Source organism: Homalodisca vitripennis, chromosome 1 (genome assembly GCF_021130785.1).
Source record: "Homalodisca vitripennis isolate AUS2020 chromosome 1, UT_GWSS_2.1, whole genome shotgun sequence".
NCBI lineage: Eukaryota > Metazoa > Arthropoda > Insecta > Hemiptera > Cicadellidae > Homalodisca > Homalodisca vitripennis.
In genome coordinates this window covers 90,218,646-90,238,411 of record NC_060207.1, presented here as the reverse complement: position 1 = coordinate 90,238,411, position 19,766 = coordinate 90,218,646, and the positions used below count along the sequence as shown (strand labels likewise).

General features: G+C 31.3%; 2 protein-coding genes across 2 annotated transcripts; both read left to right on the top strand.

The window, feature by feature from the left end:
* Positions 1-2,620: 2,620 nt before the first annotated feature.
* LOC124366371 lies at positions 2,621-6,534 on the top strand. The gene is made up of 2 exons (XM_046822879.1): positions 2,621-3,051; positions 6,247-6,534. Exons 1-2 carry the CDS (start codon positions 2,926-2,928, stop codon positions 6,514-6,516), a joined length of 396 nt encoding a protein of 131 aa, XP_046678835.1. The 5' UTR covers positions 2,621-2,925; the 3' UTR covers positions 6,517-6,534.
* Positions 6,535-15,950: 9,416 nt separating this feature from the next.
* On the top strand, positions 15,951-19,062 carry LOC124366362. The gene is made up of 2 exons (XM_046822867.1): positions 15,951-16,451; positions 18,486-19,062. The coding sequence occupies exons 1-2, from the start codon at positions 16,062-16,064 to the stop codon at positions 18,642-18,644; spliced, it is 549 nt and encodes a 182-aa protein (XP_046678823.1). The 5' UTR covers positions 15,951-16,061; the 3' UTR covers positions 18,645-19,062.
* The last annotated feature ends 704 nt before the right edge of the window (positions 19,063-19,766 follow it).

The following is a 19,766-nucleotide window of genomic DNA, read 5'->3' as shown; positions in this document are numbered from 1 at the left end:
AACAGCAGTTAAGGTAAGGTATAAAATTCATATTTATTAGTCTCTAGATTGTTTAAATGATATGATAAAAAGGTAACTCACCTTAACAATCCTTGGTGAAAATAATTAAGATAAGTTACCATTTTATTAGAAGGTTTAAACGTTTTTGAGGTAATGTGCAGTTTTAAACAATTGTGCAGTTTTCAGTTTCTAAAAAGTTGTTTTAGAGGTAAGAAATATATGAAAATACTTGAAAATGTATACTAGTTTTAATTAATTTTATAAATGAAGCATATTTTTTTCAATCATTTTTTTCAAGCAAATTTTGAAATAGAAAAACAATTAATTATGACTTATTAATATGGTATATGTTTTTTGGAAGGCATTGTTTTGATATTAAACATGATTGAGTTTTTCAAATCATGTGCACTATTTTTTTGTAATAAATGACACAGACATTCAAATTATAATATTAGACAAATAACATGGGCATTTAAATTATGATATTACACGAGGTCTGGGTGCTTCATCTGGTCAATTTAGACACAACAGAAGAAGAATGGCAAGTCGAAGTTGGTTAATAGGTTCTCTAACATATTTATGACTTATACTCACATTGATTAAATTTATATAAATGAAAATAGCCTAGTTTAATATTCAATAAACATTGAATCACAAAAAGTACTTGCTCTGCCTGGACGTCCAATGTCCTGAATGATGTGTTAAACCTGTGTTTCATTCACTTCATCACTTCACTGTGAAATTCACTATTCATAGTTACATCTGGTGATAGAAACTCATAATAGACCTGTCCTTTGAAATTGAAACAATGAGCATTGTCTTAATTTTGGATCTGCACATCCTGGCCTTCTTGGAGTGAGGACACACTAGCGTATACTACTTCGCCGTTGACTTATTTCCAGCCTTCTAAAAAGACTTTATGTCACTAAAACATTGTTCAACAGAGCATCTTTTTTTAAAAGATGTTGACTTTTGGAACAGGTTTCACCTTATCACAAAACTTGATCATGCTCCTTTGTTCTACCGAGTGCTGCATTTGGACTTGAACAGTGTTGAAGGTTCTCATGAACATATTTGTTCTTACACTCCAGCTGGGAGAAGAAGATGGAGTGACCCAGTATTTGTTAGTTGACCTCAGCCTCTTCATTTCTAACCAATAGCTGTGCACTCTGATTTACATTTACATTAACAAATTACTGACTTTACTTTCCAAACAAACCTTTTATAATCATATTAAAATAATTCATTAACTATTTCCCCATTTTGGAAAAAGATAATTATTCATATAGTCTCTTACACTGTAATTGCAAATTAACCTGTTGAAGAGTACAAGCATGCCAGCACGTCCACTGTTTTTGACACAAAGGGTCATTGCACGATTAAAAATAGTTAGGAAAAAGTCCTCTAATTTTGATTTTTTTTTAAATTACTCCTTATTTACTACACACTAACATGATAACATAAAAATTTTAGCCAAAAAAGTCCAAATAGTGTCCTTTTTTCATATGATAAAACTGCACTTCTAATTAATAGTAAAACATACAAAAAAAGTATTAATAACACTTTTTTAAATATATATAATTGTGTCAAATAAGACAAAACACATAAAACTGACTGAAAACAGGTTTCAAGGTCAAAAATCTAAATGTTTTTCATGGTACGATACTTTTTTAAGCATAGGCAATACAGTTCATTGAAACATCACTAAAAAGCAGCACCGTTACCAAAACTTTACTTGTAACTTACGTATAGAATGAGCCAAGTGTCTAAAATAGAATTTTACAAGACAGCTGACAAGTGCTGGCATGTCAGCACTCTTTTGGGATCACTTCTCAGTACTTGTTTTCAAGTTAAGATACCACTGAGAATTCTCACTTGTTTAATAAGATATCTCTAAGAAGTCCTCAAATACACAGTGATTATTTTGAGAAACCCGACTCTTAGTGCTTTAATCAGACTCGCTGCATCAGAACTACATGGCCATGTCTTGTAGAAGAAGTGCCATTGTTAACCTACCATTTACTGATGGATATTCCCAATGAGATCTGAGGTCAAAAAATTCAACATTCTTTTAATTCTTTCAGATTTAGGGTAGTTTGATTCAATAGTTTTCTTATTTCAAAATGTTTGTTTATCATAATTTGATATATGAAATGTTTGAAACTTGAAATCCACACTTAGTGTATAACTTCAGGCTATACAAACAAATTATGTTTTGAGAAATTCTATTCATAATTTTTTTACAGTTCGTGAAAAATATTAACATGATAAAAAACTTAAACTATATAATAACTTTGACTTACCTCCAATACCTAACATTTCATCTTTTATTTGAAAATACCACCATTATTAGTTTACAAGTTTAATGTATTCTAAAATAATATGTGCAGCAATATATAACATTTTAGTTACTTTACATTTTCTTTATTCAATAACAAATGTTTAAACAAGGTTATTTTTAATTTACTCCAGGAGCATGTTTAAAACTGTATATTGTGATAACGTAATATTGGACTCAAATTGAATGTAGCACAATTAATTATAACTCCTTAATATTGTATTGATAGTCCAAATTATGTAAGTGCTCAATAATACTTAGCCAGGTACATGGGAAGTGTACATGAAAACCTACAAATAATGCATAAATCAGTTAAATATGCTCTTTTTATACACAGAGATAGAAGCTTATATATCAGTTAATCAAATACTTTGCACAAGCTAAAATGTATATACGGTTCAAAAGAAAACAAAACATGGGCTTGTTAATAACATCTAATATCACTAACATTTAGTCGGTTTGACTAATCATGTATGATTAAATTATGATAAGATGGTTAGACTAGTAAGTTATAATTTATTAATAGCCCTACCAACTCAACAGGCTAAATAATAGACTGATAAGAAAGATTGAAAACAGTAATAAGTATGCTGTTATTTTACCTAGTTTCAATAATTGCACACGTCTTGGCAGATGAAAAAGGATCGCCTTTGTTCGCATTGAATACCACCTTAGTAAATTACTACAAAGAACCTCCACAGACTGGCAGCCAGGTGATTTATTATTCTTGTTTGGAATACTAAGTTGGCCTTATTACAGCTTTTTAACTTACAACTTGTCATTAAGGAAAAATGAATAATACAGATTTATCTCACTTACGCCAATATTTATAAATGATATTGTGGCTTAAGATAGATAACTTTCTCTTATCACATATAGGAGCTAAAATATATATATATATATATATATATATATATATATATATATATATATATATTAAAAATATATATACATAGTTATATATTAAAAAATATATATATTAGTTATATATTTGTATGAATATATTTCTTTTGACTATGTAAAACTGCTGATTCAAAATGCAATAAAACGTCCACAGTTGAGTAGTATGTTTGAAAAATTGAATTTTGGTAATGGTATAGAGGATTAAACGTATTACTGATTTGTATTAGCCAAACAATCCTGTAGTCGCTTCCTACAAACTTGGACATCTATTAAATGTCTGACATAGTTTTGTACTTTGAAAAGTTAAAATCACTGGGTTTATATGCTTGTATTTTCGATTGGTGATGCCTTTTGTTGTCCAATTGTCTAAAAACTCTCTTACTCCACCATGTGCAACAACAGACTAAGCATTCCCTCTCTGGTTTTCCCAATTCATGCCAGCTTTATGTTCGTCAAGTTACAAAGCTTCTAAGGTCATCCTGCTTGGCTGTTATAACAATTTCTTTTTTGAAAGTGTAGTGGCATATTTAGATGGGGTGTGGGACTCACATAAAAAAAGTTGAGAAAAACAATAAAATCCTCTAAGTAAGGTATAATCACTTTAGTATTAAATCAAACTACACTTCATAATAATATATTTAGTTTCAAGAACTCAAATAAAAGTTCTATGTTAATTTCAGAGTAATTTAAGTCAACAGTACCACCAATGTGACAGGCTTGTGTGTTTAATTTTGTGATATGTAAAAGCTAAATCATAAATCAAGATAGTTGTAATTTAGACTCATACATTAAGCATATCAATGCCAATGTCTGGTTAACTGGATGTTATAAAAAATGTGTAGGTGACTGGATGTTTGTAATAAAATATAATAAAAATGTAAAATTTTATATTTGTATGTTTATTTTATATTGATTTATATTAAAAATAAACATTCTTTCTGTTAGAAAATGATATACTAATATGCAGTGACTAAAATCACAATAACCAGTTAATAGTTTTTAAATAAAAAATATGAACATTTTATTTTTGAATTAATTTCTATAAAATCTGTTAAAAATAAGATATTCTTTTAATGTGATTGGTTTCATCAAGTGTGAGGTGAGATTTTTTAGTACTGCCTTGAGCATTGAAACATTTATAAAAACAAATTAATTGATTCAATTTTATTTATTGCTCTTATTTTAAAAAGTGTTTGAGTATATAAAATGTTAATATACAGGGTCATCGAAAAAGGTGGTCTAATTTTGATTTATAATAACTCAGAATGCAATAAAAATAATTTAATTATTTTTACACCAAAAGATAGAAAAATCATAAAGTTTTATTTATGTATTTAGTATGTTTCAATGTGAGCTCCGCCTGTGGCACGACACAGATCGAAGCGATACTCCACATCCATCCAGATCCTCTTTATCATGTCAGGAGTCACAGTTGTTATTGCATCAGTGATTCGGTCCTTTAGATGTTGCAGGCACTGGATATTTTGAGTGTAGACAATGTTTTTTATGTAACCACAAAAGAAAATCTAAAGGTTTTAAGTCAGGGCTCCTTGGCGGCCATGCAAGAGGACCACCTCTACCAATCCAGTGATTAGGGAATCTTCTGTTGAGAGCTTCACGCACAATAAGACTGTAGTGAGGCAGTGCTCCATCTTGTTGGAAAGTAACAGCTATTCCTTTTTCCCTTTCAATATCATCAATTTGTGGAAAAACATAACACAGTTGGACAGTTCTAACATGTCCAAGTAGTTAGTTCCAAGGATGTGTCTTCAGCAAAAAAAATGGGTCAACAACACGATCCTACATGACACACACATTACACAACACGGTTACCTTGGGTGAATCACAAACGTACTCAAACACCATTACACAAATTGCACACCATTGTTGGTCCGAAGACCATCATATGAATTGGGATGAAGCCAACATAATACATCGGGAACCACATTTCTTCAAAAGGAAATTAATTGAGGCAACATACATTAAATTGTCAGACCAACCAATCAGTCAACCATCAGTCGAGATTAGGCCGCTTTGGTTGCCAATTCTAAAAAATGAACTAAAAAGAAAACCAAAAGCATCAAACGGATCATATATTTGTAATAAACCAATGCAGAGTCACAATATGGTTTTAAAAAGTTCATCTAGCATGAACCAATAATAACAAAAGGGCCCATTCCTGTCCCCCTTCCTTTTTATTTCCACCATCTTGTTTTTGTCTGCAGTGACGATTGCCATTGGCTAGTGCCCTCTGGTCAGTCCTAGGTGGTTATTGGACGAATGCAGACGTATTGTGACCTGTATTCTGTAGTTCAGTTTTAATGATTAGTGTTGTGTATAGTTTTTTATTAAGTGCATATTTTTAGAGTTAGTGAAGTTGACAAACAACATGGTGGTTGTGATTCCTGACTTAGGCGTGCCACAACCCTTTGGTATGATTTGTTTATTTTAACCTAGTTTGTAATTATGTATTAGGTTAGTTCTTTACCTGAAGAAGAGATCAGACAGCAGATCTCGAAACGTAGTGTTACTGATTTCTTGTTTCACTGAACGATGGCAAATGTCCGGAAAAATCCCGTTTCCTTCACTTTTACACAGTGTTATTACTTTTTAATTTTAATGCATTACTCCTAGCCTAAGTATTATTTGACACTACTTTCAGCATTTTACAACCAATCATTTCTATCCTATTAACTCAATCTCCCTATGAAACAATATATGGCTTCAAACTGTTCCTTTAAAACTGTAAAATGTAACTGCAAAAATCCATCATTAGTTGTTTATGTTAAATCTATTTATTGATGTCATGTTTTATTAAGAAAAATGTAATTCATTTTCTAAGAAGTTGCAGTTCTAAAATTACATTTAACGTTTTAAAGAACAAAATACTGCCCAGTACGAGATCAAGATAAGGTTTAGTTGAGGAAAATAAGCATAAAAATATTTGTTTAGAATAAAAAAAAACAATTTACATAAGAACCACACCAACTTGGGTGCCTTTGCAGGTCCTGAGTGCAGCTGTGTTCTACCTCCATGAACTGACAAGGCTCCAGGAGGCTGTGGCCGAGAGGCTACCAGACGCTAAAGAGCTACTAGTGCGCCTGGACAAAGACGGAGGTCCCCAACACCTGCTGTACATTCCATACAACCAGTTTATCGACAAGTACCACTGGGAGGGTGAAGAGATCAGTAACTACCACATCATCGTCTCCTACACTCGCAGGGTCTGGGATGAGATGCTTGTTAAGGAGCTGGGCAAAGAGGAGTATTTCTAAGTAAACATTGCATCACTATAACTGTGTATTATTGGAGAATCACTCTGACTTGATCAACTTATCTGGTGATTTACATTAGAATCTAATTCCAATACAAACAAATTTACCATTTAATGTTGCTACATAAAGCACAACCACTTGAAATTATATTGATTGTTATTTTGGACCTTATATATGAGTTGCTTTGAAAAAGGATAGGATTATAGGATTATCATGATAGCATAGGATTATCTAAGGCTGTCAAATGAATTAAATTAATTTAGATGAAATTACCATTACAGCTGCAAATGCTGCATAGGTTTCACAAATGGAAATAGGTAAATTGGTACCATAGTGGGTATCAGGAATGTTTTATTCGCCTTTTCTTAACTTTTAAATTCTGTAACTTCCAACTCTTCCTTCCATACTTTTTCCATTTTTGTTGCTAGGTATGTAAAACAATCCTGAGGTAACACACGCTTAGAACAAGTCTCTTATACTACTTTAGTTGGTATGGAGTTATTTATTTTTGTATCTAAGCGCCTGAAGTTTATGAATGCTCTTTAATTGCCATTCAATTTCATTTAAAGAAAGTGTGATAGAAAAAAGGTCTAAGCAGCACTTTTCTTCTTTATTTTCAGCATGCTGACAGTCACTTCTGAAACTACTGAAAACTGATTCCATAAAGCATGGGAGCCAATCAAGATGAAGTGTTTGACTTGACATGTCTGAAGTGCTTGGCAGTGTCAGATTTCAGACGGTGCACTGAGAGGAAGGTGAAATGAAGCTAAACTCAATTATTTGTATAGGATGAAGCGGATGCATAAACTACAATAATTGCACAAGTTAACATTGTGTCAAAGCACATGGTATAGCTAGGAATACTATTTTGATAGTTTCAACTGAAAGAAATTGTCACACTAAGTAGTTTGATTTGAAAAACAATCAAATATTGAATTTATTCTTTAAATTATTCACATGGTCAGCTGCATTTAAAACATTTAATTATATAGAACAGTTGATTGCCTATGTGTCAAATTAAACCGAGGTGTGACAGTGTAAAACTCTCATGATATTATGTAGTTGAACAAGTTCAACTCTGATTTTAACCAAAACGTAAAGTGTGCCACTTGGGACTATTTGACTTCAGGTGGAAAAACTTTTGTAGAGGCATGGATGGAGGAATGCAATTTTTATCTTCAAGGACACAACTTTCTGTTTCTTCCTACAATTTTCGTACAGATTATCATTCTTACAAACAACATTTCGGACAAAGGACATTGCACCTAACATTATATGAACAGTGCGTCTCCTTTCTTTTATTCAGAGATACATCCATTCCTCCTTCCTTCACCTATTACTTCCCTCTTATATAGATTGCTTCATTGATAAATTCCTGGCTATAGACCTAATGCGGTAGAATCGTAGCAGTTTCGTTGCCAACCGATATCACCTTAGTCTAAATAAAGAGCAACAGAAGAAAATAGTACAACATTGCCCAAAGCTAATTTAATCCATATTTGTTTTCTTCACAAGATCATAGTGAGATGTTAGACATCCGGGAGTACAAATAGGGGGCTAGGACGCAGTTAACCCAATCTCATTTGGTATCTCAACACCCAATGATGAATGCACCTCTATCTCCAGCTATTTGGAGGCCAAGAGTGTTTTATTGTTGGCATCCAAGTGGGTCGAGGCACCTTGGATTGTCCAAAAAGAGGAGCCCAACAATGAACTACTACATTTTGCTCTCCTGAGGTGCCATATCGGTTTCCTGAGGCCCGTCACCTTCTTGACTTCATCCTGGGTTGGCGATTGTAAAATTTGAGAAGGGTAATTTGAAGTAAAATAATAATTATTAGACTTTCTCTTTGGTCGGATTATCTCGCAAACTTATATTTATAATCAGTATTGGCTCTACTTACATTAATTTATGAAAACTAAAAGAAAAAATATATTATTTTACAATTTAAAGCCATTTCTCTTGGAACAATTATCAGCGACTATTATATTTTTCTCAAAGTATACAAGTAATACGTTTACTGCAAATTTCAGCTTGATTAGATTTAGCGTTAGGGGTAAATGACATGTACAAACATGAACTAATTTTATGAGTTCAGATTGGCCTACTTATCTTATAACATATCTTAAGATATTAAGATTCTGTACTAAAATGATGTAGGAAAAATGCAACAGCATTGATTTTGTTATGAGTTTCTTACTGACAATAGATTATTTGAAAGAATAACAGGATTAAGAACATTTGCCATCATTTTATGTTACAAAAATAGCAGGGTTTTGAGGATAGAAATCAGGTTGTCAGAAAAACTTAAGTCATAATGTTACCCAATCAAAAAACATCGAGGTATAAATTAATATATGGCGAACCAAAGACAAACTTGACAACAAAACAAGTTTTACATAAAAACTCCATGCAGCTCAATCTCTCATTTCCTCCAGCGTATGCAATATTTTACAGTGTACCTGTAATGTGCAGTGACATGGTTTTTTTCTGACCTCTCTAGACTCCTAGATATACACTTGAATTTTTTATGTACAACTATTCTGTTCAAAGTTTTATTTTGGTAAATTATTTTTACATCTGAAGTATTAACTTGTAATTTATATTTTGCGCAGTAACGCTTGATAAAACTAAACATCAAAAACAACAATTTGATGAAGTATTTCCATTTATAATTTAAATGTTCTCAATAAAATTGTAAAGATAAAAAGCACAATAAATATTTTATAAAACCATAAATGACATAAAAATCAAGTACAGTTAGATTTATACTAGCTGTAAACGTTATTTCCACTATCAGATTATTTAAACTTCAAAAAGTTACACATTTGAACATGCTTCCAACTAATTATATTAATTAAGATTATTACTACAAAAATATTAATACAAAGTTGGTCTTCATCAACATCAAAGCCAACTTATGGTTTTATTATTTTAAGATAAAAAATCATCAAGCGTTAAAACTAAACATAGGTTATATTAGACTATAGCAACAATTGAAAACTATTTAGTAAAATAATAAAAACACTTATTCGTAAAAAAATAAACAGTTTCTCAGTTTGTATAGTAAATTCAATAAAAGAGCCACAAGTCCATTTAGATATTATGCATTTCTCAAACATCTCATAAAACGTTTTAAATCAGTAGACTGACTTATACCAAGCTTACACAAGCAAAGCCATTTAGATAGCTTATGACTATTTTGATGAAGACAGTTTCTGTAGTATTAATCCTCAGCCCTGTTATAATCTTCACAAAACTTGCAACAAATGATGAAGACTTACCAACAGAAGAAACCGTAGTATGTATCAAAAATTTGACACAATGCATAAACAGTGTTTTGTTAGACCCAAATGTAGAAAATGGAAACTTGTTGTTAAAAAGCCTTTATGAATACTATAACAACTTTGATGACATTTATTGGATGATGAAGGAAAATGATAATGATAAAAAGAAAAGAGGATTCTACTATGCAAAGCAGGTTTTAGATTATGGGATGCCCTCATTGTTACTGAAGAGTGTCAACTTCGATCACTTGAAGGTGAGGTTTGAGTGGAATGACAGAAGCGTCCAAGAGTTGTACGATGTTATCAAATCCATGAAAGCTCTCAGAGAGAACGTTGAGTTCTTGTACAATGAATTGACATTTGACAATTTTGATTTTGGCACCGATCAACCACCAGATTATTAATATTCCTTAGTTACAGATTATTAATAAAAATTAATCACTATGTAATTAATATACAATAGAATTTGTTTTGGCAATACAATTTATGAGTTGACTGTTAGGAAAAGAAACTATGAAGAACACATAAAGTTGTTATCAAATTATCTATAAAAATTTAAAATGAAATCATTATTAAATTAAAAGTATGTATTCAAACAAGTGCAAAATGTGAATTATATGTAAATGAGATAAAATAGCTTGCATAATAATATTAAAAGAATGTTTGAAATTATTTATTTATCAAAACAGTTCTAGTCAGATATGGTTCAATTAATTTTAATAGTATAAGACTAGATCATTAGTTTTAGAAGTGAATATTATCAAAGTTTCATTTAAAATAAACATAAATATATATATATTATTATTATTTTTTACATATTATATTAATGAATCTAAATCAACAGAAGGATTACTGTAAAATTTAAAGCCAAACATAAATGGACCATTTATTATTCTCCCTGACTTATCTATAAAAAGTCATCTATCATCATATCATATATTCACTAACTTTGAAAGTGTGAGTAGTTTCAAAATTGTTTTATTAGCAATAGATTTCATAATAAACCAGTTTTTTTAAATTTAATATAAAAATATAACTTTAAATATCATCAGGGATGTAGCAAAAGCACTAAATAAAATTTATATATATATATATATATATATATATATATATATATATATATATATATATATATATATATATATATATATACATCAATTTTATATTTTGTTTCTTGTCTCCCTTAATATAACAAAGTATATTCTTATCATATTTATGAACATTACATTATCCAATATCACATAAATATACACACATTCTAGATAACAAATAATTATTATTTGATAACATAAATATTTTATCAGTTGGAATACTCTTAACTTTTTTAAAGTTATTGAGAGATGAAGTGTTTGTTGAACAAAATCAATATATTCACCATTGTGGTTTCTTTAGCGACCATAATCAGTGCAGTTTCATCCAATCAAGACAAAGGGGAATATTTGGATTCTCTCGGTAGATCGCTCAAAAACAGACTTGAAAATCCAGGAAAAGGGAGTGAAGATCTGATGAAGGATCTATTTGATTACTATAACAACTTAGAGGAGATTCACACAAACATAACAAGTAATGATAAATTATTGAAGAAAGAAGGGTTAGACCTGGTACAAGGGCTTATAGAGGACGGAGGACCTCCTCACCTGAATGTGGAAGTGGACTTTGACAAGTTCCTGTTCAAAGTGTTTAAAAATGATCGTGACACTCAAATGATTGATAGGGTCTTGAAAGACAACAGAAAAATTTGGGAAAAGCTTAAAGCATTATATGAAAAGCATGCACACATTTGATAAGTTTATGGATTCTTTTGGTAAATGTTCCATATTTACATATTAAAAAAAAAACTTTTGTTTGAAAACATGTATTATTTACTTCAAAGTGAACAAAATATAATTTTAAAGTAAGATTTAACTATAGCAGATTATATAACACAAAGGAAGATAGACTTTTTTTATATTTATACTCAACTAAAACACACCAAGAATTTAAAAAATTTTAAAGTAAGCTAAGATTGTATTAAATGTTTGACATAAGAACATGTTGATTAATTATTTTAATTATCTGTATTTCAGTGTACAGTCAATTTTATAAATGGTATCTTTAACGGTTGTTTGATGTGAGAACCTTGCACAAGGCCATCAATTTAATTCAGTATTACATAACTAACTTGAAAACCAATTGATTGGGTTTTTATCAGCTTGCCATTTAAATTACAATGATATTGATATGCGTTCTCTTTCTAAGTTCAACTGTTGAAATCTGCTTTGCAAAAACACAGTCAAATCCCATAGTAAATTTGGGAAACAGTTTGGTGCATAGGTTGCAAAATCCAACTGGAGAACATGGGGAGTTACTTCTCAAAGACTTTTACAAATACTTCAACATGCTGGATGACATTTACACCCAGATGAGGTCAGAAAGTGGAGCTGATGTCTGTAAAGGAATGGCAGTATTTGATGTCATCGAGGAGCTGGGAGGCCCACCGCATGTTGGACTTCAACTCGACTACAAACTGATAGAAGAAAAGTACAAGTGGAACGACAGCAACGAGACTGAAGACATCAAAACTATTCTGAAAGACACTAGAGAATTGTGGGTAGCAATGGAAGAACGGGCAAACAGATTACGGCATGGTATACCCGATCCCGATACAGAAGAGGATAACAAACCTCCTGGAGTTTCATCCGACTCCAGTGAGGGTGAACTGCACTAAATTTTATAAAATATTAGTTTTTACTAATGAAAAGTATATATTTTTTAAATATGAATATACAGCAGGGTAAACGATGACACAGTAATGTTTTGGATCTATAATTGAACTGGCTCCAGCTTTTAAAAGTTTATTATAAGCAGTACTAATAATAAATAATATAAGCAGCAAATAATAACTTTGTTAAGTAAAAAATCATTGTTATTTTTAAAATTATATTTAAAGTTTGATTAAAAGTTAATACCTCATTTAGATGGAATTGATATTCTTATCTTATCAAAGAGTACAGAGAGCTTGTTTTAACTTTGTATCATTTGTAAAGTGTTTCTAATCAGCATTATTATATTTATAAATAAAAGCCATATGTGAGTAATATATGGATAAACCGTACTTTAAATTGTGTTTTATCTCAAAACATACTCATTTTGCTATGAATCTAATACTAGCTACATCAATGTTAATGTTTTGCTCCTCAAATACCTTTGAAGACTACAACAAAAAACGGTTGCTTGAGCTTGGAAATATGTTAACAGAACGGTTAAAAGATCCGACCAACCAAGGAAGCGAGCTACTTGAGGGCTTCCAAGAATACATTGGAGAACTATATGATGTCTACGAGAAAGTCAGTACAAGGGATGGTGAACTTATAAAGAAAGGTATAGAAGAGTTTGACATTGCAAATAAATCTGGAACCGCTCTACATTTTAAGATGAATGTAAATTTTGACTTGCTGAAAGAGAAATACTACTGGAGCTACGATGATCGGGTGCTGCATGCTAGGGACCTCCTTAATGAAACTGAAATATTATGGAACAAAGTAGCTGAAAGAATAGATTTTATCAGGTTCTAATAAAATGTTGTCATTACTTTTATTACCATTACTATTCTATGAACTAAAAAACTAATAATACACTTTTTGTGTGTGTATATATATATATATATATATATATATATATATATATATATATATATATATATACAGTACTTTTGTACTGTATAACTGTGAAGCAAAAATATTTACATTGTAAACATTGTAAAAATTCCTCTTGTTACTTACTATATTGATGCATACATGTAAACTATTTTCCATAAATATGTAAATAAAAATTATTGTCCATTATCTATGAGCCACAGAAGTTTGTGACACCCTGGAAGAAGTTTGTGGCTCATAGATAATGGACAATAATTTTTATTTACATATTTATGGAAAATAGTTTACATGTATGCATCAATATAGTAAGTAACAAGAGGAATTTTTACAATGTAAATATTTTTGCTTCACAGTTATACAGTACAAAAGTTGTCTTTTTGATACCAGAGGCTGCGGCTGTGTCAGGTGTTCATGAATAGTACTCATAGTGCTACTCAATAGTAGAATAAAATTGTTCTATCTATTAACACATGTAGAAAAATGTATCATTTAACCACTAGCTGCCATTTTTTATTGTTTATACATAAATAATCTTTAGAACAGTAAAGCTACAAACAGCTGATGCCTCTCAACTGTGACAAGTTTGTTGCTCCCGGCTTGTACAAGCATACCTCTAAAGTGATCGTGCTTGCTTATGTGTTGACTGATTTCGTTGTACAAAGTACCATTGAAATTTTTATAAGAATTACAAAATAGTTGGTAACTTTTAAACTTTTTTTATCTGTACTTTTTTGTTATTTTACTTAAACATTCGTAACAGGCCATTTTGTTAATATTAAAGCAAATCATACAAATATGTTTAAGTTTTTCTCTTATTTGTCATAAGCTATGCACAAAGTTTGGTATCTGTAGCTTTACTAGTTTTAGATATAATAATATTTGTATAAACATTACATTTCTCAACCAATGTTAATAAAACATTTGTTGTTTGGAAATATGAATACTATCAGCCACAGAAATTTGTGACACCCTTTTGTGAACAATACAAAGTTTTTGGGGTTTGTTTCATCCTTTTAACCCTGTCATATTACTGAATTAACATTAATTAGAAATTAAAAAAGACTAATGACTAAGAACATTTCAGAAAGTGTCTGAAGAATATTTATCCTTTTGTGATTGAAATGCCACTATCATGGGCTAATTTCCACTTCCAAATGCCTGTTAAAAATTATCTTGCATAATGTTCTTGCTTGAACAGACACTTGTCATGTTTTTTCACTGTCAGAAGACTAGTTTTTTTTATTACTTTATTAAATTTAATATTACTTTCACAAATTTTTAAACTTCACATAGGAAGAAAACGGATGTTTAAAATGTTTAGTCACTCACAATCATGCTAGCAGTGTTAGCCATTTGATATTAGCCATTCATTATTGGTGGAAATTCAAGTTGGTAGGAATAAAATTGCACAAATTTATCTGCACAAACAGGTGTAGAGTAAATTGTGACCTTCCACAATTAAATAGCATTTATGGCACCAGAGATAACTTCTGGATGGTCTTAATTGAGTGCAAAGGATAAAGGGGTGAAACATTAATATAAATTAATTATTAGGAAACCTGGTTGCCCCTTTTCTTGGAACTGGGTCTGGATTAGGTTAAAATCCTACCTTGACTAATGAGCCAGCTATACTAGGCAGCCATCTTTATTTTAACCCCATAAGAAAAATATTTCACCTCAAACAATTATACACCCTTATTTTTAATCATAAATGTATGGATATATCTGATTTTGAAGATGAAATTAATATGCAGCCAAATCCTTTTTTAGTTTTTGATTTTTACTGGTTTCCAGAAAAACGTCTCAAACTTATTTTTACTTTCCATTAATAAATCACCATTAAAAAATGATAAACTTTACAAAACACTAAAAGTATATCTTTCAACATTTAGGTGCATATTATTAATACATTTTGTACAATACATGACCCAACATTCTGATTTAATTTTGTTATATTTAAATGTGTCAATCCATGAATTTCACAGTAATATCGTACTTTATATTTGTTGTGCATGTATGAATGTGAAGAGTGTATGTACTTTTATTCATGTTGGAATGAATGCGTTTTAAGTTGTTTTAAGGATGTAAAGTTAGGCTTGGCACTTAGTTTAAGATACTTTTAGATTTCAATTATTGTGGTAATGGCAAATGTATTTTGTTACCTAAGTATATTATTATGGTTTTTATTATCCTGTATTTGTACAAAGAACTATGTAATGTATGTATTTATTTGGAAATAAATTATTATTATTATTATTATTTAAAGATATCTATAAGACATCTCCCATATTTTGAGAACCTAAAATAAGGTCATAAGTGTTAAGGACAGGCATATTAATGCTAGAAACGATGAACCTTTTTTAATTAAATAATCTATATTACTAACAATTATCCTATAAAAATAACAAATTAAAAATAATAGTTAGAATTATTATTTAATATTGTTATTCCTCAGTATTAATAAATTGTAATTGAAAGTTAATCACATTTTTTGCACATTTAATGCGAGGAGTCACTTAGTCTTAATGTAAGTGGTTCATTCAATTGAATGTTATTAAAATATCAAGATCTACAATATGATTAAAATCAGTATAAACACATTTAATTGGAGATGTCTACATAATGGGTTATGTGCAGAACCTGTTCATTCTACTGCTGCTAGTAAAGACTAGCGTGTTAGAGGAGTATGAGCGTTTTAGCATAAAGGAAGAAAAGCAGGATCCACACCCATTGGTGAATCTAGGAAACAGTCTGAATCACCGTTTGACCACATTATCAAGTCCTCATGGAATTTTACTTGTCAAGGACCTACGGAATTACTACAACCTTCTGTCAGATGTGTACAGGCTCCTGACCCGCAAAGATGGGGCTGAGATTGTAAAAGGATTTAAGGTGTACAATGAGCTCGAGAAACAAGGTGGACCTACCCATCTTAATGTCACTTTTGACTTCTTTAAATTGAAACGAAAATATAACTGGGCAGACAGTGTGGAAGTACAGGATGTCAAAGAGGTAACAGTAGTTTAAACTGTAAATTTAGATTTTTAACCAATTTAAAATGTATTTTTATGATTTATAACATCAATATAATCACATAAAATGTAGTAGCATAGTCAAACAAATTGTAACAAAAATACTATAATATTCTGCTGATATGACTTGTGCATCATAGAAAAATTTAGAAAACTATATATGCTGTTTCAATCTCAACATTGGTTTTAGATTTGTTAATACTCTATCAAGACATATTTACTGAGCTAACAATGTAAGTGAATGGTTCTTCATATTTGTTCAGCTTGGCAACATGAACATAAATCAATACAAGCATTATATTTACCACTTGAATGTTAGTGATACACAAGTTATCACCTCACTATAGAACATAACAGTCTGGGATGTTGACTTGTACAACCTGTGCAATCACGCCAATCATCAAAAAAAGGATGGAGAATGGTATAGTAGAAACACATTGTTCACCATCCCGCATATGGTAAAAGACAATCTTAAAGCGTCTGGAGCCACCACTGGATCATACTATGACTTTGTAAAACAACCTCAACTTTCTCAGTTATTTTATCAACCACATAACTGTGTTAAACATGGACATCACATCTCCAATCCAAACTCTCTACAACCGCTGGACCCGCTACACTTTGCCATTGATAACTCAGAGATGTCGTTCTCAGATGTTTTTCTACGTATTAACCACTTGCATTAAGTCACCAATAATAATGGCTTTTACTGTGGCATTTGGCCCATATGAACTAGGTTCATAATCACAATTCCATTCTAAACTGCCCATGATATCAAATGGTAAGAAATTTACTTGGAAAATTAAATTTACCTGATAATTTTATACGTATATACTGATGGATTAATTACTCTGATGTTTAGATAGATTATGTACACAGAATATACCTACTGTAGTTCTCCTCATGGCAGGACTTGAAGGAAGTTTTTACATAACTTCACTAAACATGAATCCTAGAGTCCAAAACTACTCACCAAAGTTTATAAGTGAAATATACATCCAGTGCTCGATTTCTAGAACTAAAAGTAACGGAACTATATCTCCTTGTGGTCTGGGGGTATGATTCCAGAGTCAGTTGGAAATTTTGAAAATATCCTGTCTAAAGCAGTCTTTTTATGCACTTTTGAGGAGTTACGGAAAGTTTCTTATTTTTTTCAGATAGAGGTACCAGAATACATTTCCAGTGTTCTGTCTTAAATAAAGTAATTCATATATCTATGTTATTTAACATGGCTTGTGGAAACGATAACTGAAAAAAATACCACAACAAGTTGAAACTCTGTACAAACGTTTATTTTATAAATATCACAGCTAAATTCATTGCCCAGCTCGGTATGCTATTTTGTTCCAATATGGCAGCTGTTTAGATTTCACAACTCCTTTATTTATGGCCTTAGAGTAAAAATAAGTTTTTTGGAATGCTTGTAACATTTTCTAAACTTCTTTTAATAACCAAGTTTTTGTAACTCAACTAGTGTTTGAGATACAATTACATGAAGTCTTAAAAGAAAAAAATTATTACTGTATTTTTCGTGTTATCTGTTACACTTTTTAGTTGTCCACTTTTACTTTCATTGCATACATTTATTAGCCAATCTTAAATGATTCACCATACTTTCTCAGAGCATTATTATTGGCCATTCTCTTTATTCAAAAAAAGTGTATAACTAGTTTATTTACTGCAAAGTTCAAGGTGGACAGCAACAGCATTTTTCATAAAAGTGGGCATTTTAAAAGCTTATAATGTAGTAAGCTACAAAAGGCTGCTTGATTTTATAATAGACACAACCAGATTTATGCTTATGTTAGCTACAATAGCCAATACTATTACTTCCACTCTTTGGTGTGGTATAGAACCAATATTATCACAGCAATTATGAAAAACTATACTGTAGTGTAGTCCTCATTCCTATAGTCTCGTACATAAAGTGTAGTAAACTTTTGTAAAATGGTGCTATTTTTTATGTTAAAAACTCCTTAATGACTATATTTTCAGTTTTTTTTCTTTGGTTTAGATCATGTTACTGACCAAGGAGTTATGGGAAGATATCCAGGACCGGGTAGTTCACCTGCGCTCCGGACGGCCAGAACCGGAACCTGTGGAAGAGTCTACCATAGATTGGACTCCTTTCCTACGGGAGGTCAGCTCTGGGAGCGAAGTATCACACTATTGAAATGCGCTCTTTTTTATTTATTTACTTTTTATTCGTTGGAAAAAACGTGATTGCTTCAAAATTGCATGCAATATTGATTCCTCTAGGAAGTAAAGAAAAGCTCGCTTGCAAATGTGGAGATTGATTTCTACCACTAGTTACTACAAATAATACATTCAGCCTAATCAAATCATATTTTCTAATATTGAAAATACTATTAGGATGTCCAAGCAATAGCCTACTTCATCCTACAAGATTAGTACTTTTATTTTGTAATAGTTTAGTTATTTACCACTAGATTATGCTGCAATTGTTAAGTTTAAAACCTATTTTTATCATCCTGCACAAATAACAGTTATTATGCTACTTTTGTCCATAAAGTAAATTGTTTTTAGTTACCTTATACCAGATATTAAACAGCAGCAGGTGCACAGTACAAGTTTTTTCTGTGTGGTAACCTTTTAACTTTGTAATTGTTTCAGAAGAAGTACGAGGGCTGTTCAGAAAGTAACCTCCGGTCGATTGAAAAAAATACACCAAGTTAAGTAAAAATATTTTAATATATACATCTTACAACTACATCTTTGCACTATTTTTCGACATAGTCTCCATCACGATTGAGGCACTTATCGTATCTCTTCACAAGCTTTGAAATTCCTTCTGCATAAAAATCACCCGCCTGTGCCTTGAGCCAGCCTGTGACCGCATCTTTGAGCTCTTCGTCGTCATCAAACCGCTGGGACCCGAGCCATTTCTTCATATGCATGAAGAGGTGATAGTCGCTTGGCGCCAGATCTGGGCTGTAAGGTGGATGGTTGAAAACGTCCCACTTGAAGGACTTAAGAAGGGCTGTTGTTCTGCAAGCAGAGTGAGGACGGGCGTTATCGTGCAAAAAAAAACGATACCGGAAGTCAGCATGCATACCACGGCGTTTGTTCTGTATAGCCCGTCGTAATGTTTTTAGTGTTTCACAGTACACGTCTTGATTAATGGTCGTCCCACGTTCCATGAATTCAACCAACAACACCCCTTTGGCATCCCAAAACACCGTTGCCATCAGTTTTCTGGCAGAAAAATCTTGCCGGGCTTTTTTTGGTTTGGTAGGCGAATCTGAATGTGCCCACATCTTTGATTGTTCTTTTG

Excerpts from the sequence above, each read along its gene's own strand:
- LOC124366371 (XM_046822879.1), top strand. The coding sequence starts at position 2,926 with ATGCTGTTATTTTACCTAGTTTCAATAATTGCACACGTCTTGGCAGAT. Across the intron at positions 3,052-6,246 it reads CTCCACAGACTGGCAGCCAG|GTCCTGAGTGCAGCTGTGTT; the intron begins GTGATTTATTAT and ends GTGCCTTTGCAG.
- LOC124366362 (XM_046822867.1), top strand. The coding sequence starts at position 16,062 with ATGGGTTATGTGCAGAACCTGTTCATTCTACTGCTGCTAGTAAAGACT. Across the intron at positions 16,452-18,485 it reads AAGTACAGGATGTCAAAGAG|ATCATGTTACTGACCAAGGA; the intron begins GTAACAGTAGTT and ends TCTTTGGTTTAG.